The 27,996-nt window shown below is 47.5% G+C and overlaps 1 protein-coding gene across 2 annotated transcripts; it reads right to left on the reverse strand.

The window, feature by feature from the left end:
• Positions 1–2: 2 nt before the first annotated feature.
• Positions 3–27,996, reverse strand: INTS1 (integrator complex subunit 1). 2 transcript variants are annotated; one of them, XM_027878226.1, is made up of 47 exons: positions 27,898–27,996; positions 27,506–27,796; positions 26,805–27,001; positions 26,439–26,576; positions 25,615–25,774; positions 25,206–25,311; positions 24,759–24,945; positions 24,484–24,629; positions 24,152–24,293; positions 23,638–23,814; positions 23,280–23,388; positions 22,499–22,619; positions 21,766–21,843; positions 21,099–21,256; positions 19,972–20,068; positions 19,482–19,573; positions 19,090–19,150; positions 18,494–18,691; positions 17,967–18,096; positions 17,627–17,806; positions 16,846–16,995; positions 16,087–16,266; positions 15,796–15,900; positions 14,899–15,066; positions 14,559–14,670; positions 14,065–14,223; positions 13,149–13,295; positions 12,624–12,722; positions 12,133–12,257; positions 11,179–11,433; positions 10,736–10,895; positions 9,977–10,117; positions 9,428–9,608; positions 9,221–9,344; positions 8,571–8,689; positions 7,487–7,574; positions 6,639–6,865; positions 5,511–5,634; positions 4,908–5,041; positions 4,333–4,525; positions 3,940–4,067; positions 3,355–3,467; positions 2,674–2,787; positions 1,805–1,875; positions 1,201–1,292; positions 1,016–1,125; positions 3–618 (listed from the first exon to the last, which is right to left on the reverse strand). In XM_027878226.1, exons 1-47 carry the CDS (start codon positions 27,953–27,955, stop codon positions 503–505), a joined length of 6,561 nt encoding a protein of 2,186 aa, XP_027734027.1. In that variant the 5' UTR covers positions 27,956–27,996; the 3' UTR covers positions 3–502. The 2 variants fall into 2 exon arrangements, with proteins under 2 accessions (XP_027734027.1, XP_027734026.1); XM_027878225.1 differs by having other exon boundaries at positions 14,065–14,226.

The raw sequence follows: 27,996 nt of genomic DNA on the forward strand, positions 1-27,996 counted from the left end.
ACAATGGAAACAAAGAGAATTTTAATTATAAAATAAAAAAATACCCAAACACCCACCCCCAGAAACCAAAGTGGTCTCCCCCCTTGCACAGATCGGCATGTTCCCTCTAACACAGAGGGTGCAGACACTTCAAATGCAAGGGCCATCACTCCCTTCTGCTCTCCCAGCAGCTCTGCCTTCTTGGAGAGTCAAGAAAACCCAAACAACAAACTGACAGCCACTGCTCCAAGACCCCATGAAGGAAGTGGTCCCTGTTTGGCACAATGTTCAGGATATTTTTCTCCCACAATAATGGCATCTTAGCCAGGCAGATTGATTCTTGCCCTTTTCTGATCTTCAGTCAGCACGCTCTCCTTTTCCAGCACAGTCTGGCCAGCCACATCTTCTCTTTGATCCTCCAAGCTCATGGGTTTCAATACACTGTCTTCTTACAGGGCTTTAATGCAGCTGATGAGTCCATTAAATTAACTCCTCTGGAAGTGAAACTCCCAGAACCACATCTTCATATCGTGGCCTCCATGTGCAGAATCTTCAAGGCCTCTGAAATCTGAGAGCTGGTGTCGATCTGGCCGTACATGCCCACCAGGAAGGCCCTGTGCAGCAACACTGCTGCGTGCTCTGTGGAAGGGACAGACGGCATGAGACTGCAAAGCAAGAGCAACCCGCCAACAAACACCGGGGTGAACATTTGAAGCTGCGCAAGGAATTCTCTCCTTCCACAAGAACATGACACAATCCACCTTTTAACAGCTCTGTGGGTGTGTGATCACATGAGGGATCACAACTCAGAGAAAATTTGTAAGGGAGTAAATCTGCTCCAATGAAGCCTCACTTGCGTCTGTGTCCCTGTGATGCTCAGACCAAAGCTACCATTGGCATAGGTGTCTGTTTGATGGCCTGGTCTAGGCAACACTGATCCTTGGCAACTTCCCAGGGACGCTGTTCCCAGCACAGGATCCCAGCTTTGACCCTCGTGAGGCCAACCGTGCCCCAAAGGCGGCAGATCTGACCTTACCTTGGCAAAGCAGGGTGTATTCGGGCAGGTTCCTCAGCGCTGTCTGCACCACCTCGAAGTCTCGGCTGCCGAGGCAGTACATGTAGGTGGGAAGGAAATCTGCAGCAATGCTGGGAGTAAAACATGATCGTGTCAGTACAGTCCAGATCACCAGTCAGGACAGCCTAAGTTCCAGGGGTCCTCACCTGGGGTTGTTCTGAATGGAGCGCAGAGCCAGGCTAAAGGCCAGGTTTCGGCAGGAATCCTCTGAGGAACTCATCAGCTTCTGCAGGTTTGTCTGAAAAGTGGACAAATCTGGATCATGAGGCCTTCCAGGGAGCACAAACTTCTCAGACTGGCAATACTACCCCTCCACACCAATCCAGCCCAACACAAATCCAGCAGGTACTGGCTGACCCTGGAAATCCCTCTTTGTAAGAAGGATTATCCTGGGTTTGAGTACTTCGAAGTACCCTTCTGTAATCTTACTCCATGTGGGGCAGCTGAGCTTTCCCTAGATTCCATTTTTTTCAACAGAGCTGTTCTGTTCTCTGCTTGCCCCAATACTGGGAAGAAAACAGAGCATTAATTCTTCCTCTGACATAAAGTGGATGATGGCAGACCCAATGTGCAATGGAGGGAAATACTGCCTACTCTCACAAGGCCTAACTGAAGATACATTTCTCCTAAGATTCTGCAACAGCCACCCAAAAAGCAGAGGAAGGGTAGTGCTTAAGCTGTCTGTGCAACACGGACCCTGGTGAAAAGAACCTCCTCCTTCCAGAGGTAGTTTGAGACACCAGCACTCACAGCAAAAAAGGAGAGAATTTCTGGCCTCCGTCTGGACATTTCATCGATGTCTGTCAGCACCTCCAGGATGTCTGGGGGAAGACATAGGTTGAAAGGGTGACTGAAATTCACTGATCTAGCAAAGGATCTTTCCCTTTTCCCCTACAAATCCAATCTCCCAGGCAGTCAAGTTTTCCCATCTGCACACAGTTAGTGCAATTAAGGCAGTTCTTCAAAAAAGAGAACAGAGATGTGCCAGATCAGCACATCCCAACCTGTCCAGGCAGAGGTGACCAGCACTTCATGCCATAGGCAGAGGAAAGAGTGGAGTGGGGCTTGAGGTTTCCATTCCAGAACACCCTCTTCTGCAACTGAAAGATCTTCACAGAGTCTCAGAGTCTTTTAAAAACAGTGTCCAGGCAGGACTTTTTCCTCCTATTTTTCCTTGGAAGGAAAACTGTCACCCCAATACCACAACTTAGGTTTGAACATTGGACACTTGTAATTTCAGAAAACCTTTGGAGAAGATTATTGTACCTATATGCCAGGTTAACATGGTTTTCTTCCATGAAGGGGATTCCTAACAAAATCTTGTTTCTTATCAGTTTGGTATTTTTTTTATCCTTAAAAACATGGCATTCCCTTCAGCACTCCAGATCTGGCTTGGCATGAATTGCAGTACTCCCTGAATTACTCACACCATCTCCCAAAACACTTAAAAGATCCTTGAAGAGGCAGAGGCAGTTGAAGTACTGCAGAGCTACGTGCTAACAGCATCATAGGAAGCCTCTGTCACAGAATCACAGACCTGCAGCTGACAGGTAAGTAACAGGGTTGGAAAATGTCTACATTTCCCTGTGTCTTGCACAGCTCTGCAGGTCCTCACTTACCCTCCACTGTTTGGCCTCTGGAGAGCCTCTTCATATACGGGGCCATCTCAGCTGGTGTGAGAGGAGTGAAGAGAGACACACTGACAAGAGGGAGAGAGCCAGCTGCTGCTTCATCTGGGGGAGAGAGAGAGAGAGCAGGTCATTCCTGACAGTCTGTGGGCTGTCCAGTATTCGCTACCAGTGCAGTGGTGTATCATGAGCCAACCAGCAATGCTGTAATACAACTCCTGCCTCTCACACTGCCTCTAACCTCACTGCCCCTGCTGGCACCTCCCCTCAGCTGACACTGAGAAAAAAGCTTCACAAGCTCTTTTAATGCTGAATAATTTTCCCATGCAAGTTGTAAACAGTGGAGGAGTGGATGCACCCTTAGAGTTCCAGAAACCAGTCAATCTTTAGGCATGGCTGAGAAAAGCAAAATCCACAACCAGAAAAGTCACCCTTGTTAAGGGTTGTTCTTCTGCTCCAGTAATAATACCACTAGCAGGAAAATAAACTAACCCATCCCAGATACTGGTTCCCAACTGCTGAGCATACAAGTGCCATTCTCCACTATAAACACCCTTTCACTGAGCTGTTACAAGTAGAATGAGCACAGCGCGCAGCCCATTGTAAGGACTTAGCTCCAAAACATCCTGCAGGTTCACCAGCTGGAATAACCCTTCCCCCACACAGACTCACCATCTTTCTCTTCATCAGAGCCCCTGTCCAAGGTGCCACTCTTACTAGGCAGACTCAGCCCAGCCAGGAGGGACTTCAGCATTGCTAGGTCACTGTTGTCTGATGACAGGTCACTGAGAGAGAGAGGTGGCATGTTTGGCTTTCAATAGCAATGACACAAGGACAAGTAACAGCACAGATGTGTACACTAAACCAATTTCTCAGAAGCAGAAAAAAAGGTTTTTCCCTTCATCATAACTGGAACTCAAATGCATTTTCCTCATATATCTGCAAGTGGGACTCTGCAGCCATCACTCCAGGGTAAGACCCTCCAGCTGCCCCTCTGGAAAAGGTTGCAGGGCATTATAACACCTCAATAGGACATTTCAGCCATTACGTAAGTTAGAATCACTATCTGACTTCTTGGGTTCAGTTTTCACCTATAAAAAAGGGATATGCTGCTCATCTCAACAGAGAATTAGGGGAGCTAAGGGTGAAAAAGTGCCATATTAACAGCTATTTTGTCACATCCTCCTGCTGTCTCCTATCTGATTAGCTCCTGGCAGTCTTGACAGTGCATGGGTTAACCAGCATAAGGAAACTTACTGGAGTGGATCCGAGTGCTTCTGCAAGAAGGAGACAGCTGCCTGGGCATTGCATGTGATGTACTTGTGGATAAACTGGACAAACTTGCTGATGAAGGCAGCCAGGTGCCGCGAGGATTTTCTGTAGTTCTGGGAAAGGATCAACAAGATGAGAGTTAACAAAAAAAAATGCAGCAATGCACAGCCCTTTTCTGCACCTCTGGGTACCAGGGGGGTGTTTCTTGATCTCCTGCCTCCTCTTCAAGCTCTCCAAGGCACTTAATTCACTTTTTTGTTCTTAGGGATATGAAGGTCTTCCTCTCCAATGGGAGAGCTGGGCTAGCTCTGTGTTACATGAGCTTCCCCATCTAGTGGCCAGACACCAGCACATGGAGGGATGCAGGGATTTTCCTACCAGCAGCAGACGGATGAAGGACAGGAGACAGTCCCAGAGTGCCGCCTGGTGCTCGTTCTGGAAGACCTGTGGCTGGAGCAACTCCAGGATCCCCAGGACGTGGATGAAGAAGGTCAAGTGGTTCTGCTGCCTGAACTCCTGGAAATTGAGGTGAACGCGGCCGTGCAGCAGCGCTGCAATCATTGGCAAGTGCCTGGAACACCAAACAAGAAAATCCAGATCTAGCCTCTACCTAGAAACAGTTACATGTTGCTGGAAGGAAGCATCCCTTATCCTCCCTCAGGGTTCTGGACTTGATCTCTGTATCTATAGGCTCAGTAAGCCCCATTTCCCACCCATATTCTGTTCTCTACCAGTTCCAAGACGATTATTTCCTGACACACATGGAAGCAAAAGAGGTGCTGCCTCATTGTAAGAGATAAGACTTTGCTGCCCTTTCTCTTGACCTCTGTGCCTGAAGGTGAATTATCTCACCATCATCGTGATTGCTGCAAGTTTGTTTCCCTACCAGGACAAGGGTGGATGTTTTGCCATGAACCCCAGCCACAGAGAGGGAGAAAGGGGGAGAGAGGTACCTAAGGAGGAGGATGGGATGAGCTACAGCCAGCTTCCTGCAGGCCATATTGGCATCCCACACGCGGCTTTCAGATGACTTGGAGTCACTGGTGTCTGCGAGGAGGTTAATGAATCTGTGAACCAGGGCATCGAGCTAGAAGACAAATAATGAGTAAGAAGTTTAAATTACAATCCAGCCCGTGGCTCTTCAGCAGTGTTTCCCAATTCCTTTCCAGCTACAGAGGGGGGTTAACAGAAATTATTTTCAGGTAGAATCTGTGAGAAAATGCAACGTTCCAGCTGGCACAGGATCTGAAGCCCACAGTCCCCACAGACATCAAAGCAGGATCAGACATCTGCACACTTGTGTTTTACAGAAGCCTTTGGCATACAGAAATTTGTGGAGCTTATACTATTTTATAGAAGGACACTGCAAAACAAACCACACCAAAACTTTCTGCTCCTCAAAGCGCAGGTAGGGAAGGGGTAACAAAAGAGCAAAATAAAAAAACCAAAGTCACCCAGGAAGCTTTTGCCCACCCCCACCTTCTAAACTGGGCATCAAGGTAGCATCTGTTCTGCATACACAACTGGAAGGGGCTTTCCTATGCCTCTAACTTTACCTTGCAAGTGCTGCTGTCTCTGGCTCCTTCACTGGTAAGAAGCATCTCAGGCATAGGCACAAGGAGCTCAGGTAGCTGCAGGTATATCTGCAGCAGAAGGTCCTGGCAACATTTTCCCACAGAGCTAAAGGAAAAAGGGAGAGGTCAGCCACTGGGTACTACATTAGTTCGACCAGCAAACATCCCAGACCCCTCAGATTAACAACAGCCTTCCTGCACATGCCAAACAGACTCTGTAGAAAGGGCAGCCACCACTAATCTCAACGAGTGTTTTTAAGTATTTGCTTCTTTTGAACTACTCAGAGCATTCACTTTCTACAGGGATCCATCCATACTCTATGGGGATCCATTATTATCCCAGTTAGGCCATTTGGAGTTAGAAGACTGCAGTTACAAAGCAGCACAGGACAAAAAAAGCTCTGCTTACATCTCCAGTGAGGAGGCCCTGCAAGTGGTACTAATGGTCATCCCCATCCCAACTGGAAGACAGTCTATACCACAACTACTCAGAATAGCCAACATGTTCTCTACACACCTGAAATCCCTGTAGATCCCTGGCATAGTCTGTACTGGGACGCAGGCCAATGCAATAGCAACTGAGACTACTCAGTATCACCATAAGCAAGGTTGGAATTAGGTCAGTTCCTTTCACTGCCACAAAAACATCATCTTCCTGTTCTTTCCACAGCACTAAAATAGCTGTTAGGAAACAATCTGGTCTCCATTCATCTTTGAGAGCAATCCTAACAGTCAGAAGCAGGAAGTATTATGGACAGTGACTCAAGGGATGAGTAGACAAGAAATCCCACGTTAGGAACTAGTAATTAAAAATAGCATTGCCTTAAAGAAAGAAAGGGGAAAAAAAAGCGTGGCAAGCACTTCATTCTGAAGACCTAAAAGCAAAAGGATCCTTAAACTTCACTTTTGAAGTCACCTTCCTGGTCCAAGGACCCCTTAAAATTACCTCTTATTCCTCCAAATCTCTGGGAGGATAGCATGCACTTTTTGTAAGGGCACTGGAACATGACATTCTTAATGAAGACATGCTGGCAAGTCTCATCATTACCTGACTGCCCATGCCCAAGAACTACAATTGCAGCAGACAGTGCTCCCCATTTGCAGCCTCACCTGCTTCCCCACTGCTGGATGCAGCTGGTCAGATACTCCGTTACTTTTTTGATGTTCTCAAGGTCCCCGTGAGAACAGCTGAGCAACAAAGGCAGCCGAGACTGGATGAGTGTGCAGGAGGCCTCGTCAGTGTTCTGGTACCTGGTCTCTGCTTCAGCCAGGATCAGCTCCACCATGCTGATCAATTCTGATGCCTTCAGGTGGAGCACAAATTCCTCACGGCGCTTCTGTAACGCAAGAGAACACCCCAAATGATTCCACAACAAATTCCAAGACACTCAGTTCCTTCTAGACACACCTTCCCCAGCTGGAATGGAACATCGCTAGACTTAACTAGACTTAAGAACTACCCCATATCTCAAGCTCTGAAAGCACCGTAGCCCCAGATGAAGTAGCTTTACCCCTCCTCTACTTAATGAATTAATTTACTTCCATCCCAGCATGTGTGATGGGTCAAAAATCATAGTTCAGTCACCATAACAAAGCAATTTCGTGGACAAGAGATTCAACCTCCTTTTCTATGTAAAATGGGAATTATCCCACGCTGGGTTTTAGCTTGCTCACCACTCTAGCCTTGTGCCTTTAACAGATATTGTGGCAATTGCTGCAGGGGAAATGCCAAGTGGGCAAAGTTTGTGTGTTCCTATCAGCTTTTTGGACTCCAAACTGCCACTGTAATATGTAACATAGCAGAGCAGCTAAGTAACCAGCTGAGGTACAGGCAGCAAACTTGGCACGCTGCACCTGAATCAATCCAGCCACATCTTGGCCATGGGAAGATCAGGCACTGTGAAAACATGGCCTCTCACTCCATCTAGAGAGGAATCTTGGAAGAACTGAACCAATACCTGAGGAGTTCTCTGGTCCCTTCCCTGCCAGATCCGAGGAATGTGAATACAGGCCCACAAGAAATCCAAGGATGCAGTTGGGTCAAACCTGCCAGAAGACAAAAGAAGACAGATTTGCAATTAGAGTCAACACAGCCCTGGGGCAGCACACAAACACAGGGAAGCATCTCTAAACATGATGAGTGCTGTGAAGAAAGAAACATCTGCAAATGTAAAAATAGGATCCATTAAGTCCCGAGAAAGGGTTTGGTTCTGTTCCCAGATTATGACTAAATATTTGTTGCAATAAGCACAGCACAGGGTAGGGAGCAGAACAAATGGCATTCAGTAAGTGTGGGGGCTACACGGAGCCAGGAGTCGATCACCAACACAGACAGTTGGTACAATCAGACCAGTGACCCTACTGTCCCGGTGTATGGAATGTTCTATCACAGCTGGTATCTTGGATTGCAGACATTCGTGTAATTTTGAGCAAGAAACCAACAACAGAATAAAGAGCAAACTGAAATACTACCAGCTTTAGATATATTGCTCTTATTAGGTGTCAGCACTTCCTGGTCCATAAGTGTAACAAGTTTAAGCACAATACTACTGCAGTGGCTCTTCATTATTTGAGAACTGTGTATAGAAGCTGAGAACCAGAGGTGCTCCAGAGATCAGAACTCGGAGCCTGATGTCAGGAAGGGGTTAGAAAAAGACTGACAGTGGAGTTCAGTAGAACCAAAAGATCCAGCAGAGCCTGCCTGGGTACAGAGACAGCCCTCAGTTCACTATCCAAGTCATCTTGCAAACCTTGTGTTCATAAAGATTATCAACAAGGGCAATGCAAGATGGATTACTGACGATTAGCACTTCCTGTTTAGAACGCAGCCAAATCTTTATGTGCTGCTTCCATCAAACAGCAGGTAATATTTATATCAAGGTACAGAAATCAGCAGGATTGAAATCAGCATTTTTCTCACAAAGCCTGTTTTTGGCTGAGTTACATCTCCTGGCAGGCTCACCGTGGAACAAGACAGCTCTTGTTCTCTCTCAGAGTGGCCCAACTCAAAGCCCTTGGCTAGGCCTGAAAAACAAGACCCACCTTTGCTCCCTGTTTCTGCCAAGCAGAAGCCTGATGCACTGGTGCAGCGTGGTCCAGCTGGACTGGTGGGTCAGCAGAGCCAAGAGGTAGGGGCGGAACGAGGGCACCTGGGACCCTGCCTGAAAGGACCAAATGAGAAAGAGGTGTAATAGAACAGATCCTTGCAACGAGGTGGATGTAGGAGTTACTGCATGTACTGAATAAGGATGATGATCCAGGGAGGCAGACAGCACAGCAAACTTTATTTTTAGGGTTTAGGATTTGAACCAAAGTACTTTCTAAGAGAATGTGGCATCAGCCATGAAATCTAATTTCAGTCTTAGCTTGGCACAGCACTTCTGGGCAAGCTATTGATCTGTCTGCAAAAATACCAACGAAAACACAGCTGGCTGGGCTATTATGGGACCACGCTGTGTCTGTAATACACTTAAGTCCTAAAAAGAACACAGCTGAGGAGATAGAAAGATAAGATGAAACATCAGCCTTGCACTGAGAAGAATGCACCAGAGCTTCTCTCCTTATCAGCCTGTACTGGTTTGGAACTCATGTGGCAAAACGCAAAACTACCCCTTGCCCCATTTCCAGGTACAGGTCAGTACCGTTGAAAGGTGGTTTCAAGCACAGCAGTCCCTCTACCCAACAACTCTTACTTTGTTCCAAGAGAACAGTAGCTTCTGCTGGAGATCGGGGCAGCTGCTGATCACCTCTGGGTCCAACATCTCGAGCCAGTCATTGAGAAGGCCAGAGGCAGGTCCTGGCCAAGCTGATTCAGCACTGTGGAGAAAACAAAGCCAGTGTCACTGGTGGTATCAGGCACCCAGACTTAGCAGTGAATTCCCACCATTCCCTAGGCTCACCTGCAACTGTCCACTTCCTTCTTCACTGGTGTTTCTTCTTTGTCCTGGAGCAACAAGGAGCTCACCACAGCAATTGGTTTCATGGCAGGACACCTGGCAGTGGTCTCAACAGTAGCTGAGAAGAGGACAGTCAGGAGTTCCTCCAGGTATGGAGAGTGAGTTTCAATCAGACCTTGAAGGACTATCAGAGGGAGAAAGATTCACTTATCAGCTTCAAGATGTGGTGAGAGGTACAGAACCTTACGAGTATTACCGCTATCAGCGACTCAGTGAGCAAGAAGGAAGCCATTTTTAGCTGGGATAGAAGGCTTCCATTACTCTCTTTGTTAGTGCAAACCAACAGTATGCTGAGAAACCAGCCCCAGATCACAGTTTAAAACCCACATACAGTGCAGTGGGAGAAGGAGGCGATACAACACAGTTCCAAGCTTACATCAATTCACATTTTCTGATTCAGGGAGAGGCATATTCCCACAGTAGGCACTCCCTTGCTGGTCTGGAAGTTCAGCCAGCTGTTGCAAGGGAGAAGGGGAGCAGAAGGATCCATACCTTTGCTGATGAGCTCCGGCTCCGCGTTGCACTTCTCTCCTGATTTCAGGGTGGCAATGATGGCACGTACTGTGGAGCTGATCAAGTCAGCGTCGTGACGGAAAGTCAGAGCTTCAGTGAGGTGCAAGAAGCCACCTCGAACTGCAAAGGAATCACAGCATTGGCATCACAGGGACAAGCCAGTCCCCGCATCAGAGTTCTACAGATGCCCCATGTGGCTCCAACACACAACTGCTCAAACACAGAAACACACTGGACTCTGCTGCCATTTACTCCCACCAAAACCCTTGGCAGCTCTTCTGCATGTTACAGGGACATGTGGTTAAGAGAAAGCTCTGTAACCACAAACCCATTTCCATGTCTAACCTCTGGGTAACAGACTCTCCCTTCAACAGATGGCAGACAATAAACAACTCTACAAGTCATGATGTGACCTTGTTCCAGAGACATTCCTTCATGCTCATCTACAAGGACTACAGCTCACACAGAACTCCTAGCCTGAGAAACTGGAAGTTTTTCCTGAGAGATCTGCCATACTTGGTGTGATGTTACCAGGTGTCTGCTGCAAACCCCAGAGCTAAGTCACTCGTTCTCATCCTCATGGAGTTTCCATAGCACAGTATACTATTTTTGCTATTCCTTAGGACACCTCTAAAAGGCTGCCCACCACACCTTCTGCTCTGGGTGCAGTTTTGTTTCTGTCCTCTTCTTGGCCCACTTTGTCCCCTCTGAGTTCCATAAGCTGCCCAATGCCAGTACCATCATTGATCCTGTGCCTGGAGGAGTACTGCACAGCAAAGGCCTTCAGCTGGGCACGCAGGGGACCCTCTTCCACTGCAGGGTTCTCCAACCACTGCAGCATCTGCATGAGCACTTTGAAGAAGAGCGAGGAGAAGGCAGTGTCCTGTGGCATGCAGCGCTGGGGAGTGTAGCAAAAGAGATTTGCTTATACACGCACCAGCAATACAACAAAGATATCAGGAAAGATGCAGACAGTGGCACACACTGCCAAGAATACACAGAGCACACCTACACCTGCCAGCCTGCATCCAGATGCCTACGGCCAGGCAACCCGAGCCCCCGTGCGTCATGCTGAGCATGACACAGGTAGAGAGAGGGTCTGCACACAGCAGAGCAGATGCACTGCAGGTTTCCTGCTTCTCCCTCACCCCTCTCTATTCAACACTTCCAAGATCACTGACCTGGTACTGGTAGAGCTGCCGCATCAGCGGGCAGGAGATGAAGTGGTGGCGGTGCATGGCCATGACCAGGGCACCGCTGTGGGGGGAGTTGAGCAGCGCAGCCACCGCCTGCAGCAGTCGTGCCGTGATCCCGGGGACCTGCGTGTTCCCCTGGCGGATCTGAGCCAGCTCCTGCCCCAGGGCCTGCTGCAACGCCAGGGCCAGCGGGCGCAGGTTTGAGTTCTGCCACCGTGGGTCTGGGTTTAGTGGGAAAAGCTGGTGGGATACAAAAGGGAGTAAATTTATGACAGCAGATGAAAGGACTTGCTGTACCATAAACATCCCGAGGCAGAGGAATGATTTACCTTGTACAATTATAGTGACTGTGGGTTAATGGAAACCTTCTGATACAGCTTTTTCAGTATTTTAATGCCTGGTACATGAACATAAGCAGCATCTCTGCACCCCCAACATGACTGTCAACACTGACACTGCAGGGGAACCATACTACCCAAACACAGACAACCAACTTGGCCAATTAATTCCCTGTAGGATCCTTCTGGAGTCAATGGAGAGAGGGAGGCTCTGTAAGCAGACATGCCAGAGCACAAATCCTGTTTGCACACAGCTTTGCTGCCAAGGCCCTGTGAGCATTTCACAAATCCTCCTTCCACTGCTGAGAGGAAAGGCACTATACACAGAACAAACAAGGTGCAGAGACAGTAACATGCTAGTAGGCACTGACAGTACCAGGCACTATCAAAAGCCACATCATGTTCCAACTACAACAAAATAATCTTGCCAGTATCAATTCCACCAGGCTGTAATGGCACAGCCTCATTGCATCAGGGCTTTCACACTTATGGCCTGCAAACACTGCAGGAGGGAGGGGTCACAAGATGCAAGTATAAGAGAAATGAGTTTTGTAAAGCTGCTGCAGGGAAGCAGCTAATCAGCTGGAGTTAATAACAGTACCTGCAGAAAGATGCCTGCCAGATCATCTTCTGGGCCCAGAACACGGACCTGGCTCAAGGCCCGGATCCGGCTCTGACTCTGAGAGTTCTCAGGACTAGATTTTGACCTTGCAGTCTCAGCACTGTCTGCAAGAGAAATAAAAGGAAAGAAAGGAAAATGCTTTTATGGTAGCTAGCACTTGGAGCCCCAACACTGGATCACCTTCAGCTTTACAGTCTCCAACTACTGAGGAATTCAGCAGCTATTCTCTTGAGTCCAAGCAAGACCTATTTATTTTTCCATATCACTCAGAAAAACTCATTGTAGTAAACTCCAAAAATATTGGAATTTCTCCCTTTGCCTGGAGTGAAAAACTCTAGCAAGGCCTGGCGTCAAAGTGTAGCTTGCTGATATATTGCAGCACAACCATTTTTGAAGACAGCTCTCCCTGTCCCTCTCAACAATAAAGAAGGAGGGAAGTCTGGAAGATGACTTAGAAATTTAGGCAGTACCTCGGCGGGCTGGTAAGGAAGCAGTGAGCAGGGAATGGAAAGTCTGGCCTCCTGTTGCCCCTCTCTCATGTTGAACCTCCACAAGATGAGCCATGTAGTCTGAAAAAAAAAAAAAAAAGAAAGAACACATCATCATCTTACCCTCTTTAGTAAAGAAGGACAGAACTGGCTGCTTGTACAGCTCCCACAGATAAGAGAATCTGCTCTTCCTACGGACTTTTTACACATTATGCCTTGAAAACTTTGTTTTTTTTTTACAAAGTACCTTCCAAGGTACTTTGGAAGTACTTTTTAGACTCTGTACACTTCAATCTAAAAAATCCTTCTCTATTTGAGGAAATGCAGCCAAAGGCCATTCAGACAAGCACTAGGGAGCTGTCTACAGTGACAACAAGCTGCCAAAGCAGCCTGTGCACAGAGTTTGCTGAACTAGCTTAAATTTTTCCAAGGCAGTCACAGGAGATACTCACGGAAACTGTTCAAGAAAAAGTAAAATGCCTAGTCAGCCTCATCTGAAGCTCTTACTCTTGTCCATGATGTTCTGCTCCAGTGTCTGTGGGTCATGAGAAACTGCCTGATCCAGGTACTGCAGAAGTTTGCTCATGCTGGAAACTGGGATTCCAAAGGACTGAACAAAGAGAAGCAGCTGCTGCGGCTCCAGGTCCTGCAGGGCTGAAATACACCAACACTGAGTCCTCAGACCTCCAAACTGCCCATGGAGAGTCATCTTTATTACCTGATCTTTGTGCTTCTGGCTGGACCAGCAGTGACACATTAATGACAGGCATGCAGAGAGCCTAGAGCTAGAAGTCAGACAGCTGCCTACTATGTTTTCTTCCCTCTGCAAATCATTGTCACCTTATTGCATCTTCCAGTTAATTCACTCACTGGCTAATCTGATCTTCTGTTTAATTTTATTAGAACCTCAGTAACGCAATCATTTGTATTAAAAAAAAACTTCCACCCTTTCTGTTGATGGCTGCAGGCAGGAATTACTGAATAATTCAATCACTGCCTATAGACAGCTGTCATTTAATTAGTAAAATGGGACAAAAGCTCTGAATACCAAGAAGAGACCACAGACGAGCAGTGCAAGGGCCAAAGCAACCGGTCTACCTTATATTCTTTAAATGTGGATTTCCACACTGCAAGCACTGCATGCCCTATGGAAGCAGTGCTATGCCTACTGTCTGGTGACTGCATAGCTTAGTTCCATCTGAATTGCTGTAAAAGAGATGGGGCCCCAATTCAGAATCCCCCATTTCCTTTAAAATACACAGAAAGCACAATGTCCACACCGACTCGCTCCCCTACTTTAAAAGTAATAGTCACTGATGGCCCCACCGAAAGGCATCCATGTAGGATGGGCTGGGCACACTTGGGCACTCTCCCTTTCCTTTCAGGAGGGTCTGAAACAACAACAAACAGGCCACAGGCTCACCTGCATCCACGAGCCGCGGGACCTCAGAGCGGATCATGCGCAGCTTCAGCCAGTCAGGGAGCAGCAGAGCCTCCTCTGAGGTGTCAACCAGGAAAGCAGTAGGAAGGGGCTTTTTCTCCGGGAACCATATATCCAGTAAGGTATAAAAATCACCATCCCCTGCTTAAGAGTGGATTCAAAATTATTTCCCATGTTCACAAACACCTAGACCACCCTGCCCTTCTCTAGCAAATCAATACACTGGAACACACCATCCCTTTAATATTTCCTGCTGTCTGTAGAAGGTAAAAAAAAAAAAAAAATCAGCCTGCAAATCCTTCCCTCTCTGCAGCAATATTCTGATAAATCTTACAGCTGCAAACAAGTACGGCAAGGGACAAGCCTGTGAGTAGAAGGATTAACATCAGTCTGACCTGTTAGGAGATGGCAGACAAAGAAAAGGTTCTCCATATTGCCCATAAGCCCCTGAAAAAATCTGAGCATACTTCACTAACCTTGAGGTGGCCCCAGTGTCAGGAGAATAACCATGGCATGAACCACAAGGATGTGCATGGTGGCTGTTTCCCCACTAGTCCAACGAAGGAACACCTGATCCTGGGACTCTGACTGGAAAAAGGCAGAAAAAACCAGGATGAGCACAGGTAGAGAGAGAAAGAAGAATGAAATCTTTGAGCTACAGATGAAAGGAGAACATAAGAATGGACAGATTTAGTCAGATCGAAGTTCCCAATACGTTCAACAGTGGCCATAAAAGATTCTTGAGGAAAAGTTAAAAAAGCTTTATTAACATGTCCAGTTTCTGTTACCTGCTTGAGAGGGGCAGGGGGCACTCACCCAGCTGTACACCTCCTCGCCCTCCTTGCTCTGCCGCATGCGCTTGATGTAGCGAGAGAAGATGGAGAGGAGAGCCACGAGCACTGCATCTGATTCAGCACTGTAGGAGAGCTTGGAGAAGAGGTGGGACATGATGGTGGAGCGCTCCACTATCAGCCGGGCTACATCCTGCAAGGGAAGAAGACCCACGAGGTCTTTACTCCTGTTTCGTTGCATCACATTCTCCAGTTTCCACCACCAGCCCAGTTAACACCACTCAGGAGATCAACAGCTGCATTCTGACCCATCCCATTACAAAATGAGCATTTACGTAGTAAAAATACGCATTTATCTGAAGAAAAAATCTACTGACTCTTATTGTTTAACCTTCTCTATGTGTCTAAACAGATCTGTGGAGGCAGTATCAGCACATGAGCCTTAAAAGCAATGAAGAAAACCACCCAGAGACGGAACAATGAACGAAAAATCACTGTTGGAAAAAAAAAAACCCCAAACCTACCAAAAGCTTTTTAAGAAAATTTAAAAACAAACTCAGAAATCTAGCTTTGGTTACAGGAGAGCACACGTCCCACCACTAACATTCCTGACTTCCCATTCTCTCCCCAGACACATGTGACTGCAGGTTTAGCACCTGCTTACTTATGAAACATTGCCTGGTAGTGGGATTTCCTTCCAACCACTGTCCACCCCTGCATTCCCCATTTCACCTCCTGGGCTGCTGGATTGGAGGTTACTGCTCTGATACCATGTCATGATATGAACCAAAGACACAGAGACACAAACATGCAGTTATCAGTCACATGCTCCCTAAAAACTCATCCTGCTGGTACACCAAGTCCCATGCCTACCACTGTCCTGGGACAAGCCACATGTCCCCTACACAATCCCTCCTCTCACCAGAGCAAGGTCGTTGTGCTGTCCCTGCTCCTCGACTGGGGCATGCTGGGAGAGGTACACCAGGTATGCACTGATGGTCTGGGGATCTGTCTCCATGTGGATGGCCTAGAATAAGATTTCCTTTCATCAGAAAACCAGGATTTAGTGAAAACAAACACCAGCACAGGAAAAACTCCTCTGCAAGCACATAAACACATTGATGTCACACCCAGATGGTTTGTTCAGATTTGTTTTAGCACGAGCAGAAAAAGAATAAGTTGGACATTCATGCCTTCAGCTGCCAACGCCCACCTGCTGCAAGGCCAGAGCTGTTGTTGCTCTCACACTGTCGAACAGTGGCAGCCTCGGGAGGTCTCTCAGCAGCCACTGATATCCCTGCAGCAGCTCGGAATCACCAGAGTCCTCCTCCATGGGGTGATCTTTCTCCTCTCCATCACGCATTCCTCCTTCTGACAGCACCAAGGACAGGCCCTGCAGAAGTCACACAGACACAGCTGTTGCATTTGAAGCCACAGCTGGACTGCTAGTTTCATACTAGTGAATATAACAGAAACAAGCTTCAAACACCATGGAATGATCCAAATGCAGCACACAACAGATTTCATCTCTCATATAATGTGTTTTCTTGACAGACACCCTGCTTGAAGTTTCAGTCTTCTCTGAGCACAACCTTTCTGAGCTCCCTGCAATTCTCTGTCTTGACTATGCTCTAGAGCACCAGACACTCACTCATTTACACTCCCCACAGACAGCAGCCTCTGCCAATTACTCCCTGTAGCACACAGTCTGCTGAGTCTACACCTGAACTTCATAGGAAATACAGCAAAATCCACCTCTACCTTGAGAAAAAGTATGACTTGGCTGTTGAACAAAAACTTCTGAGCAGCAGGGAGCGGAAGTGCATTTGATGGGGTTTGGAGACTGAGACCAGGCACTCAAGGAGGATGACATGAAACAATTTCACTTTGCCGGCTCTGGACTCGGGATAATCCAGGGCTCTGCCCTTGGCTTCTGACACACCCTAGTCAAGAAGATTTTCATTCTGCTCACCTTCATGGCCAGGACCCGTGAGGCCACCTGGGAGGAACTCAGGCGTCGCAGGAAGTAGTCAAGCACCTCGCAGGTTGTCTGTTCATCTGCTTTGGGACCCAACAGCAAGTCTTGCAAGCGTCCAAGCAACTGCCTTTGTTTCTGTTGTCTCTGCAGAGAAAGTTGCGGAGGACAAACGAAAGAAGCAAGAGGAATACAAGAAATGACGTGCTATATATGAAGAATACTAAAAGGACTCTTACCTAATAACACGGACGCTTGCAGGCAGTTTAAGCCTGATTCATAAATGAATAGAATGTTCTGTAGTCATTTGACTGATGTTTATAATGTTTACTGTTAATGCATGCTTTTTAATGTTTGTACCCCAGTTATATTTGTTATATTATTTTTGGACATGTATGAACATGTTGGTCCCCTCATGAATTTTCTCCTCCCTGATTGGTCAAGGTTTCCCTCTCCCTCATTGGCCAGATTTGCCACAGTGTGGGCGGTCCTGCCATTTCCCTCCTTCCATGTTATTGGCTCCTAGTTAATTTATGCATGTTGCTGAATCCCCATTGGTTGTTTAGTCCCGTGCTCCTCCCAGTTTCCAGATCCTTCCAGCCCGAACCCTATATAAGGGTTACCTCTCCCCTCAGTCAGGGACACCGCCCTTGACTCTGCTGTGGTGGCCTCTCCTTTCACCGGGCTGCAGCAGAAAGTAGTTGGCCTGTTCAGTGAAATTAAATCTGGGATGCACAGAAAGTAGGTAACAAGAAGGGGTTCCCAAGAGACTACTTACCTGGCGTTTCTTGGCACGCTGGTCCTTACTCTCACCCTCCTCTTCTTCTTCACCTGAGGTCGATTCATCAGCAGCATCATGAAGCAGGAACTCACAAAGGCACTGCACGGGTAGGACATCCAAGGAGCCCTCGCTGGACTGAACCAAATCTGCCAGCCACGGCATTGACTGTGAGGAGGCCTAGGGAGGAGAAGAGTAACAATATCAGAACATGGATGCATCACACTGATCATTTAATTCCTGAGCAATCCTGCATTTAATTCCCCTGCATCTCCCTCAGCTCTCTTTTGCCCCTCACTCAGGTTTCAGAGGCAAGGGATCAGACCCCAACACAGCCCACCTGTCTTTGAATGATGTTGAGGAGAAAGTCAGGATGACGACTGCGGCAGAGAAGGTGGCCCAAGCGAAGTGACTGGTTTAGGCTTTTCACCTGCTCCAGGACATGTGGTGGAGGTCTGCGAGGGGGGCCCCTGCCAGAGAAACAAGAAGTTATCCACAGGCTGACAGACTTTCACTCTGGTGTGATGAGGATCAGTCAGATCAGAAATGCAGGAGGGGCACATGCAGGTAGCAACAGAAGGACAAGAACCAAGTGTGACACATAACAATGTGTGCAATGCCAGGTCGGACAGGGCCCCGAGAAACCTGGTCTAGTGGAAGGTGTCCCTGCCCATGGCAGGGGGATTGGAACTTCACAATCTTTAAGGTCCTTTCCAACACAAACCATTCTGTGATTTTATGATCCCATGGGCTACCAAACCTCAGGGTTCCTCCTGCCCACAGCAACCACCCTGTAGAGCAGTAGGGTTTCCTGACTAGTGCTAACTAGAATTTTGTGATGGCATCAGAATGCAGAAGGTTACTTACTGAGGGTCCAGACTTGTCAGCTGGGACAGCAAGAGGCTGCTGCTCTCTGTAATTGTTTGTTTTGTGGATGCAGCAGCCAGATGGCCCTCAAATGCAAGAATCTCCTGTTTTTCTCTCTGGGAGATTTGAAGTTCACGATTAATCATCTCTGTGCGCGTCTCCTCATCCGTCAAGGTACATTGAGGATAGGAATAATTACTGAGAAAATAAGTTTAAAAAAGGAAATAGTTATCCTGCTCTATGCAAAATTCATGAACCACAGTCAGAAGGACCCAGGACCTTGGCTCTGACAGACAACATAGAAAAAACAAGGCACTTTCCCAACAAAGCCAGGAGACTGAGACCTTTTCAGCAAGGCACATCACAGTCAAACCCCTGTTTTTCTCAGTTTTATTCCCTTACTTATAATATTTCTGTTGAGAGAAGGGACTTTTCCCACTCTAACTGCAGTGCTGCTGCTTATTTTAAGTTTATTAAGACAGCTTATTTTACACCAGTCCCACAGGAAAGGAAGGAGCCACATGGCACAAACGTAAATTAGAAATCTGTGTTTTCAATGGCCTATTTGATTCATGTAGGGATTTAACCATACTAACTTGGTCATGACCATTTCCATGAGCATCTTTAGAGAGGGGTACTCCTCCCATGCAGCCAGACCTGCAGCAGAGAAGAGAAGGACAATCAGGAATACAGGAAAAAATCAGGGCCTTTACATATATTTTAACGCATCCCAGAGAGGGGAGACACAAACTCACTTGAGAACAGCTCATAACATTTAGAACACAAACAAGGTGACTCCAGCCACATGCTAGTCCAAATCCCACCTCTGTGTATTTTTGCACACACAGGTAATACACAGTTATTTACCTGCAGTTACCTCACCAACCCACCACAGGCCTTGCACACAAGCAACTGGACTCCAGCAGAGAGCACTCTGGCCAAGTTTTGCAGCAGAACTATATATAATCTGAGAAATGGCAACACTTACCAATGTTTTCAGGATTGAATGCAGCCACTACAAGCAGGAGAGGCCAGGCTTTCCAGTAGAGAGTAGAAATAGCTAGATTTGGAGGCTGGTACCTGCAAAAGCCATCAACAGATAGAGGTGGTCAAATTTGGTTCCTTAAGCCCATCCCAAGTCTGCTTTCCTCATTAATCATGCCCTGGTTAGATTCAGTCAGTTCAGTTGTTTTCTCCACAAACACCAAAAAAGACCCCCTCAGGAAGGACAGCAAGGTTCAGCTGAAGATTTCTAGAGCAGAAAGGATCAAAGTGCTTGCAGAGCAATGTTCATTCCATAACTCAGGTCTTGATTGCTCTAGAGAAATTTCCACCTGAACATGACCCTGAAAAAAGTCTCATCATTTTGTTATTACAAATTGTAGTAGAGAAAAGCATCTTAAAATCTATGAGCAGGGAGCATTAGTCAAGGTGAAAATAAGCCAGATCACAGTGAGATTATCTGTGTGATGTCTTACCCTGGGGGTAGCTGGATATTCTCTGGATGGTGATAAGTGCACAGATTTAAGACTGCATCGATCAGCTGGATTCTTTCTACCCTCAGGACCTCGACATCTGGAGGAGAAGAAAAGACTGAACAAGTTATTGACCTGTCTACTTACCTGAAAGTCCTTCAAGAAAAGCATCACAGTATAAGAAAAATTTTACTTCAAGCAACTATATTATTGTGGGCTTGCTCGTGATATTACAGAAACAAAAAACCAACAACATTTAAAGAGCAACAACGCTTAAAAAAAGCTCCAAGTCAATATATAAGGATATCAAGCTTTTCAGCCGCAATTTGGTTTAAATTCTTTAGGGTAGTTTTTTTCCCAAACGTATCCAATATGATCCTTGTAACTTTTTCAGAACTCGGATACTCTCCTTCAGGTGAGGAGCAAATCCGCTCAGAACTTCTGGGGCTCAGACGAACTAAAAATGCATTTCAACTCTGTGGCAAGTTTTCAGACTCACTTTAACTTAACTCTGAGTCTTCCAGCATTTGAAATGGTGCAACATTTCCCCTCAACTCTACCACAAACATGCACAACTCAGCTGAATGGACATATTCCCCAGCAATGCAGGAATTTAGACAAATGCTAAATGAATTCATTAAAGGGTAAGAGTAAAGATTGCTTTTGTAACTGCTATTCTGTAAGTGTTTGAATTATGGACTTGGGAAGGGCACACAATATACTGGTTAATTAGTTTGACGTCCAAATATTCCATTTTTGCATAGCCTTAAAATTTCATTTTACAGTACGTACGAAGGACTAAATTGAATTTAAAAACGCTGACTCAAAACTCTGGGTGGTTGTTCACAGCCCTTCATCCTCAACACAACCAATAATTTCCCAAACACTCCATGATACAAAATTAGTAACAGTGAGAAACAGTAAGAGAAAATAAGAAGCTTCTCTAGTGAGAAAGCAACAGCAGTACATGTCTGGCTTTGAGCCAAATGCTTGGCCATCACGACTAAAATATGCTTTAAGTGATGCAAAGGCTTTTGTAGGCGGTAGGAGCTGTCTCAGCCCTGGGTGGCAATAAGAGGACACGGTTAGAGAAGGAACCACTTGCTGGTTGGAGCTTTGTGCAGCCTCACCATCTGCCTGCACAGCTGCAGCCCTCTTCACCAAGTGGTCAGCGAGCTCCATGGCATCCGCGGGGCCCAGGGGCAGGTCCCGCGACAAACCGATCACCAGGATCCGCATCAGGGTGTCCTCCAGGATGGGCACCTCGGAGCACAGGCGAAGGAAGAAGCTGCAGGAGACACGAGACATCAGTCACACTTCTCTGGACAGTAGTGTGAGGGCTCCTGAACCCTTCACAAACCCTAGAACCCATCTGAGCACAAGACACATCACAGCTTAGTTTACAATACCTTTCCTGGTCTCCAGCTCCAAATGCAACCATGTGAAACAAATTATTATTGGAATATCACTTGCATTGCCTTGTACCTCCACAATTCAGCTTGCTCGAGTCTGAGCTCCCTAATGTCACCCCAGTAACCCACACAGTGCAGGGCTGTCCTCCTTACAACTACAGCATCAAGATATGGAACAGCTTGGCACAGGGAACAGGAATGAAGGAGGAAGAAGAACAGATGGAGAATGGAAAAACACCCCTCAATTTCACAGCAATGTGACAGATGAAGAAAATCCAAGCACAGTTCCAAGCCTTTCCAACACAGAGCTATACAAGGATCATCAGAAAACACCCATTCCTTTTCCTCCAGCTAGAGCAGCTCCCCACCTGCACCCGCTACTCACTTGCGGTCGCTCTCAGGGGGCCAGTTGTCCCATTTGTAGTAGGTTTCTGGTTGTTCTGTGAAGAGCACCTTGTGCAGGCTGTAGAGATGAAAAGGACAGTAAATACCATTTAAGTGAGGCTCAAGAATACATACAATAGTTCTGTCTCCCCAGACTCCTGCTAATGTTCCCACCCTACACGTGAAGGAGCCTCCTCAGATAAGCGAGTCTAGCAAAGGTAACAACACGAATCAGAACAGAGAGGACTATACAGTATGGACCCTGGGCTTTTATACCTTCAGTAAGATATCCTTCTTACTTTTAATTCTGGCTTAATCTGCCTCAGTAATGTCTTGTACCAAGACTCCAGGATACCACCTGTCCAAGAGGCAGGCAGGGAAGACAGAACTATCTGTGGAGCCCTCAACCCTACAGCCTAAAAAAGGATGTCAGACAAAAACCAACAAGGGGTCCACAGGGATTGTGTTCGGTCAGGTAATTGGAAATCCCCTACTGAGTGGACACAAATAATACAAATCGGAAAGATTTTCCATTATCATGTATTTCTGGTAAGAGGATGCACCTGAAGGAATTTCAGAGAGTGAGACAGTCTCAGCCTGAACCCTGCTAGAACTGTTTCTGCTACCTGTCTGATAAGGGCAGAGAAATCTATCCAAGGCCTGCCATATGCCTGGTTTTTCCCAATATACCACACTGTTGGGGAAGGGACAGAGATGACCAGGCTGACTCTCACCAGTGCACATAGTCCTTTGGAGCCAGCTTGCTGATGGATGGAACAACTGTATGAAGCCACCAGACAGCATCACGTTGGATAGCAGCAATTTGGTTTTGGAAAGAGCGCAGCACCTCCAGGTCTGAAAAACAGTCAGGTCACAAAGTGCACATGTACCAAGAGCCCCATCAGGAGCCAAGCAAGAGGGTGGCAGTTTCAAGAGCAGGCAGGTACCAGGGCTCTGAGGCATCACAGAATGGTTTGGGTTGGAAGGAACCTTAAAGACCATCTCATTTCAATCCCCACAATATAGGCAGGGATACCTTCCACCAGAGAAGGGGAGTGGTATATCAGAGAGCCTTGAGCACCCCAGCACTGACAGAACATGCATTTTGCTTTCTGAAACATGCTGCAGCAAAACCCCCAACATGTAGCACAGGTGAATTAGCTTTGTGAGGAGAAGGCATCTGGACAGTCACTTCAGTGCCATCCCAAAGGCCTGTGCTCTCAACGCCCACCTACTTGGTAATCCTTACAGCTGCCCCTTCAAGCTTAAGGCTCCCCCATACAGAGCTCCCTTTCCCCAGCCTCTCAACCACTGCTTCCACAGATACAATAAACACCCAACCATACAAATGCCACATCTCCTATCTCTGTCATTCTCAGGATGATAGCAGGCTCCCCCATGCCTCTATTCAGAATGGAGGCTTACACCCCTTCCCAGCCCCAGCTGCAATGTTCCCCCAACATCAGAGGCAGATAACTGCCCATCTTCAGAGGGAACCTAGGTTCTTCTGCTTACTCTTTTTCTCTCCTTTATCCCAAGCAATTCCAGCCTCCTTCACCTGGGCTGTGATACCAAGCATCATGGAGACAGCAAGCAGATCAGTTATGTGGATGACAAAACGCTCCTTAAAATAGAAAAAGAAAAGTGAGTTAAATCAGCAATACCCAAAGCTGCCTTCTGCAAGTGTTTTGTCATAAAAAATGATGATCATGGATGTTTGGAAATGAAATACGGGAGTGCTGCTATGAGACACACAAATAGTGACTCACTCAGATACCAGCGAGCAAAGGAAAGAACGGTCAGAAAAGCAGATAAAAGAACAGCCCAATACATCACTGGCACATCCAGAAGCACAAGAGTCAAAAAGCGGTACCTTGAATTCCATTTCTGTGTACAGAGCCTCCTTGCGTTCTTGCATCAGACCCAGACAGAAGGCCTGGAAGTTGATCTCGTGTTTTGTCTGTTTGATGATCTCTCGCAGCAGGGCCCGCGAGGCCCGCAGATAATCGTCCTTGGTGGTCAAGAGGTCCTGGAACACCATTGCCAGGTACTGGGGACACACAGAAAGAGAAAACCTTCAGTGCACTGCAGTGAATCTGCACCCACAAAATGAAAAGACACAAGGAAACCACGCTGGTGGTGTCCTGTTCTCCAAACTGTAATAACGTTTCTCTCGTGAAACTGCATTACCAAAAGATTGGTCACCCAGAATGTGGGAGTTAGAAAATGCCCATGTACGTTTATTCCTATCAAAAGTAGTAATAATATAATAGTATGGTACAGATCAGACAGCTGTCTGTGAAAAGATTCAACTGAGCCTCAACTCAACTAAATCTGTCAAGGGGGGTTCTAGGGCCACCATCAGTCACACAAGACACTGCACCTACCTTTGGAGCTTGCTCTGAGCTGTGCTGAAGCACGGTATACAGGATCTGCATGTTGTTGGGATTTCTTGCATTTGATAGTTCATTGAAAATCACAAACTTTATGGTGGTGCCCAGGTTATCCCTGTGTGCGTTCAGCAGTTCCCTGCAAGGGACGGTACAGCACATATGTCAAACAATATCAAAGGACTACTGAAAGACTTCCAGGACAATGAAATTCATATAAATGAACACAGGACACCCCTTAGTCCAAGTTGGTATTTAAAACCAGTCAGGGCCCTGGACACATCTTCCACAGTGCTTTCTCTTCTGATCATCTGTGATCAGTCACTCACCTGACACACAGCATGTAGTGGTTGAGAAGGACTTTCGGCTTGAGGCGAATCTTGATCAGGTTGGAGATAACTTCCATGTCCTCTGAGCTGTGGGTGTTGCAGTTCATACAGACTGACATCAGCAAGTCCTGAGCTGGCTTGGTCAGCTGCAGAAGAAGAGCAGAAAGGCTCCAGTCACTTGCCATTACAGATCAGAAATGTAAGTGGGGTACAGTATGCAGCCCTCCTGCCTGGATTCCACACCAGAGTTGTGCTTCAACAGCTCCTATCCTTACCTTTGGGTTCTGCAGCCACATCTCCAGCCTCTGCACAGCCATCTGGCGCACTTCTTTGTAGCCACAGGTTGCTGTCAGCAGCCGAAGGAGGTTCCTGGAGACATTGTCCATGGGCTGGCGCCGGTTGAGCTGGTCCCGCAGCATGTCTAGGACGTATTCCTCCACACTCTCTGCAAGGTCTTCATACCTGGACCACACAAACTGCACTTTATTCATTTCCACACAAGCCAGTACAAAGATCAGCCTTCCTTCTTGTGGTATACATTATGAAGAAATAAAAGCTACTCTTTTCTCCTGGAACCAATCTTATCTGACACTCAGCATCCCCCAGCAGGTGCCACAGGACAGGTAGCGCAGAGAGGGAGCTCCCTGCCACAGCTCTGCAGGGTGGGTGAGCGCAGACACATCTGCCACATGGCTGGGTCAGGAGAGGATGAGGTACTGTACCTGGGCATGAGCTGGCCCGCCTGCTCTGGGCTCATTTTCTCCTCTGCAATCAGCAGCTCACTCTGGCTGTCTTCCTCCTCTGTCATGGAAGGGTGTGGGCTGCTCCCTGAGAGAGACCAGGACACAGCACACTTCATGAGACAACTCCCCTTTCTAGAGATCAATCACACTGAAGGAGACAACACTCAGTCACTCCCTCACACTGCATCACATACAGGCCTACTTTTCACTACCCTCAAACATCCCCCGGATGTGAAAGAGCCCCAAAGAGAGGAAATGCAATGGCTGGAACTCAAAGTCTGGTCTACATGACTCCACCCAATAAAAAACTATTCTAACAAGTCACTAAGTGCAGCAGGCTCCATCCTCTCCCTAAACCTTTGTTCCTGGTTCCCAAACATCTTCTTACCAGCACTAAGGTCCCCTCCGCTACGTCCAACTTCTCCATGCAAGAGCATGGTCTTAGGAGGCATCTTTGTGTTAAAAGCTGTTTGGATGTTATCCACAAATGTCTTGCAGTGAGGGCTGTCCACCCAGATGCGCTCCCCAAGGGAGTCCTCAATGTACACCTGCAGAAGGGAACACAATCCATGTCTGTGCTTCTTTTTTAACTGATTAACTGAGGGAATATTTGTGAGTTTTTATGGATTTCCAATACACAAATGCGAAGTAGGAAACTAGCATGACCACTGATGAAAAACAGACCAGATGACTGCAGGTAAGTCACATAAGGGCAAAAAACCAAAACATCACATCTCAAGCTCTGCTGGGCACCAACCCTTTTCAAGAAAGCTGATCAGCTTTAGCAAAGACTTTACAACAACCTCTATAACCAAAATATAGAAGCTGGTCAGCTCAGCCCTTTTAAATTAATGGACTATTTTAATCCCTACAGCCCAAACAGAAAGTAAGGAGTCTCTGCAACACTTATAATACAGTAAAACAATCAGTACAGACTGTGAAAGGCACCTCAGAAAAGAGCAGAGATGATAAGGCAACAAAAGGCAAAAGAAGCCACAGCATTCCAGCAGCCCTTGGAGATTTTTCTTCAATAGCACGGGGCCAGTCTCCAATTTCTGCTTCCTTCAGCTGCATTCCCACACTGGCTACCCCCTTCCCTGCAGCAGGAATAAATCCACTGCTGTTCTCCTACCCCAACACATCCACAACTCCCAACCCCAGCTGGTTTCACCCAGACTGCCCACCACACAGAAGCCTCCTTGGTTCAACAACCTTGACAAAGATCTCTGGCCAGTTCTCATCCTCTTCATAAGCTGCCATGAGAAGGTTGCAGGCCAAGACCGACACGAGGCTGTTCCCTTTGGCTTTGAAGTTGATGGAGGCATCCCTTCGGAGTAGGCTGCACAGCGCCTGGAATATCATCCACAAAAAATAAAATAAACAAGTCATCTGGCAAGAAAGCATACAGAGAAGCTGTGGAAAGAGGAATAGAAATTTCAGGAGCTTGCACTGAGCTCTGGCATTTACAAAGACACCAGAGGTCTAGTATTTACAAAACCATGCTCTGGCCTGAGAGAAACTGCAACTGTGCTCACAAGCTGGCAGCAGTGATACATCAGTAAGTTCATAAGTCCTCACCTCAATAACCCCTTCGGTGGCAAATATGTTTGGTTTTATTTTTGCCAGGTACATGAGGCTCAGGTACAGCGTGGTGTCAGGTTTGGCTCTGTTCATCTTCAGCTGCTTCACAGCTCCACACAGCACCCCCTCAATACGGTCATCGTTGCCTTCTGCTTCTGCTGCCTCAATCTCATCCAGCAGCACCGTGGGGACAACTGAAAGCACCAACACATCAGCATTACCCCCACGTGAAATAACCCGCCCTGAGATGCTGCAGGACAGCAAAGCATGGACCAGCTCACCTACAGCCCCTGCTACAGCTTTTTCCTACTCAGCTGTTACTAAAAGTTCTGTTTCACACCTGACAGTGCCCTTTGATTATTTTTCCATGCTAGCAGATTCCTCTGCAAAAGTATCAAACACCAGAGATGGAACGACAATTCAGAAGGCAACATTCAGACCCAGAGTCTGCTAAAGAAATATGTGAACAAAATACCACAATCCAGACCCAAATATCTCCTCAGGGAGTATTTCAGATGCTGCTACTTAACAGCTCTCAGACACAATGAACAAAACCCAATGCAAACAGAGGAGAAAAGTGTGATTTCGGCCCTATATCCAGCAGAGGAACTATGGGCTTCAAGAAAGGCTACAGGGAAAGAAGAACAGAAGTTTCTCCCTGGCTTCCCTGAGAGGGCAGCAGCACAGCCAGGCCTCACCTTCGATGGGGATGACAGACGGCTCCTTGATGGAGGGCGAGATGGCTCTTTTCTCCGCCACGGCCGCCTCTGCCAGGCGGCCTAGGGCGCTGAGGGGCGGCGTGGAGGAGAGCTTGGGGCGCTTGGTGAGCCCGGGCAGCCCCGCCGGGCCCGCCAGGGCGGCGGCCGCGTCCCGCTTGCGCTCCGAGGGCAGCCCGGGCGGCGCCGGCTTCAGCAGCGCCACGGCCGCCTTGCCCTCGCCGCTCTGCCCCTTGGAGCCCAGCGCGATGAAATCTCCGGGCGGCGGGTGCGCTGCGAGGGGAGACACGGGGACAGTGAGGGGACAGTGAGGGGATAGTGACAGCGACAGTGACAGTGAGCGCAGCCCCCCCGCCCGGCCCCGCGGGACTCACCGGAGGGCTTGGGCACGGCGCTGGGCCGCCGCACGGCCGCCGCCTTCGGCCGGTTCATGGCACCGCAGGGCACCGGTCCCGGGACAGACCAAGCGACGG

Source organism: Empidonax traillii, unplaced genomic scaffold, assembly GCF_003031625.1.
Source record: "Empidonax traillii isolate 1590-97213 ecotype Southwest subspecies unplaced genomic scaffold, ASM303162v1 scaffold39:size2480183, whole genome shotgun sequence".
In the NCBI taxonomy this organism is placed as follows: Eukaryota; Metazoa; Chordata; class Aves; order Passeriformes; family Tyrannidae; genus Empidonax; species Empidonax traillii.

Coding starts and splice junctions, on each gene's coding strand:
- INTS1 (XM_027878225.1), bottom strand. CDS start 27,955: ATGAACCGGCCGAAGGCGGCGGCCGTGCGGCGGCCCAGCGCCGTGCCC. Junction 22,620..23,279: donor GGATAAAGGAGAGAAAAAGA/GTAAGCAGAAGA, acceptor ACTGTTTTTCAG/ACCTGGAGGTGCTGCGCTCT. Junction 19,574..19,971: donor AATATCCAGCTACCCCCAGG/GTAAGACATCAC, acceptor TGGCTTTTGCAG/GTACCAGCCTCCAAATCTAG.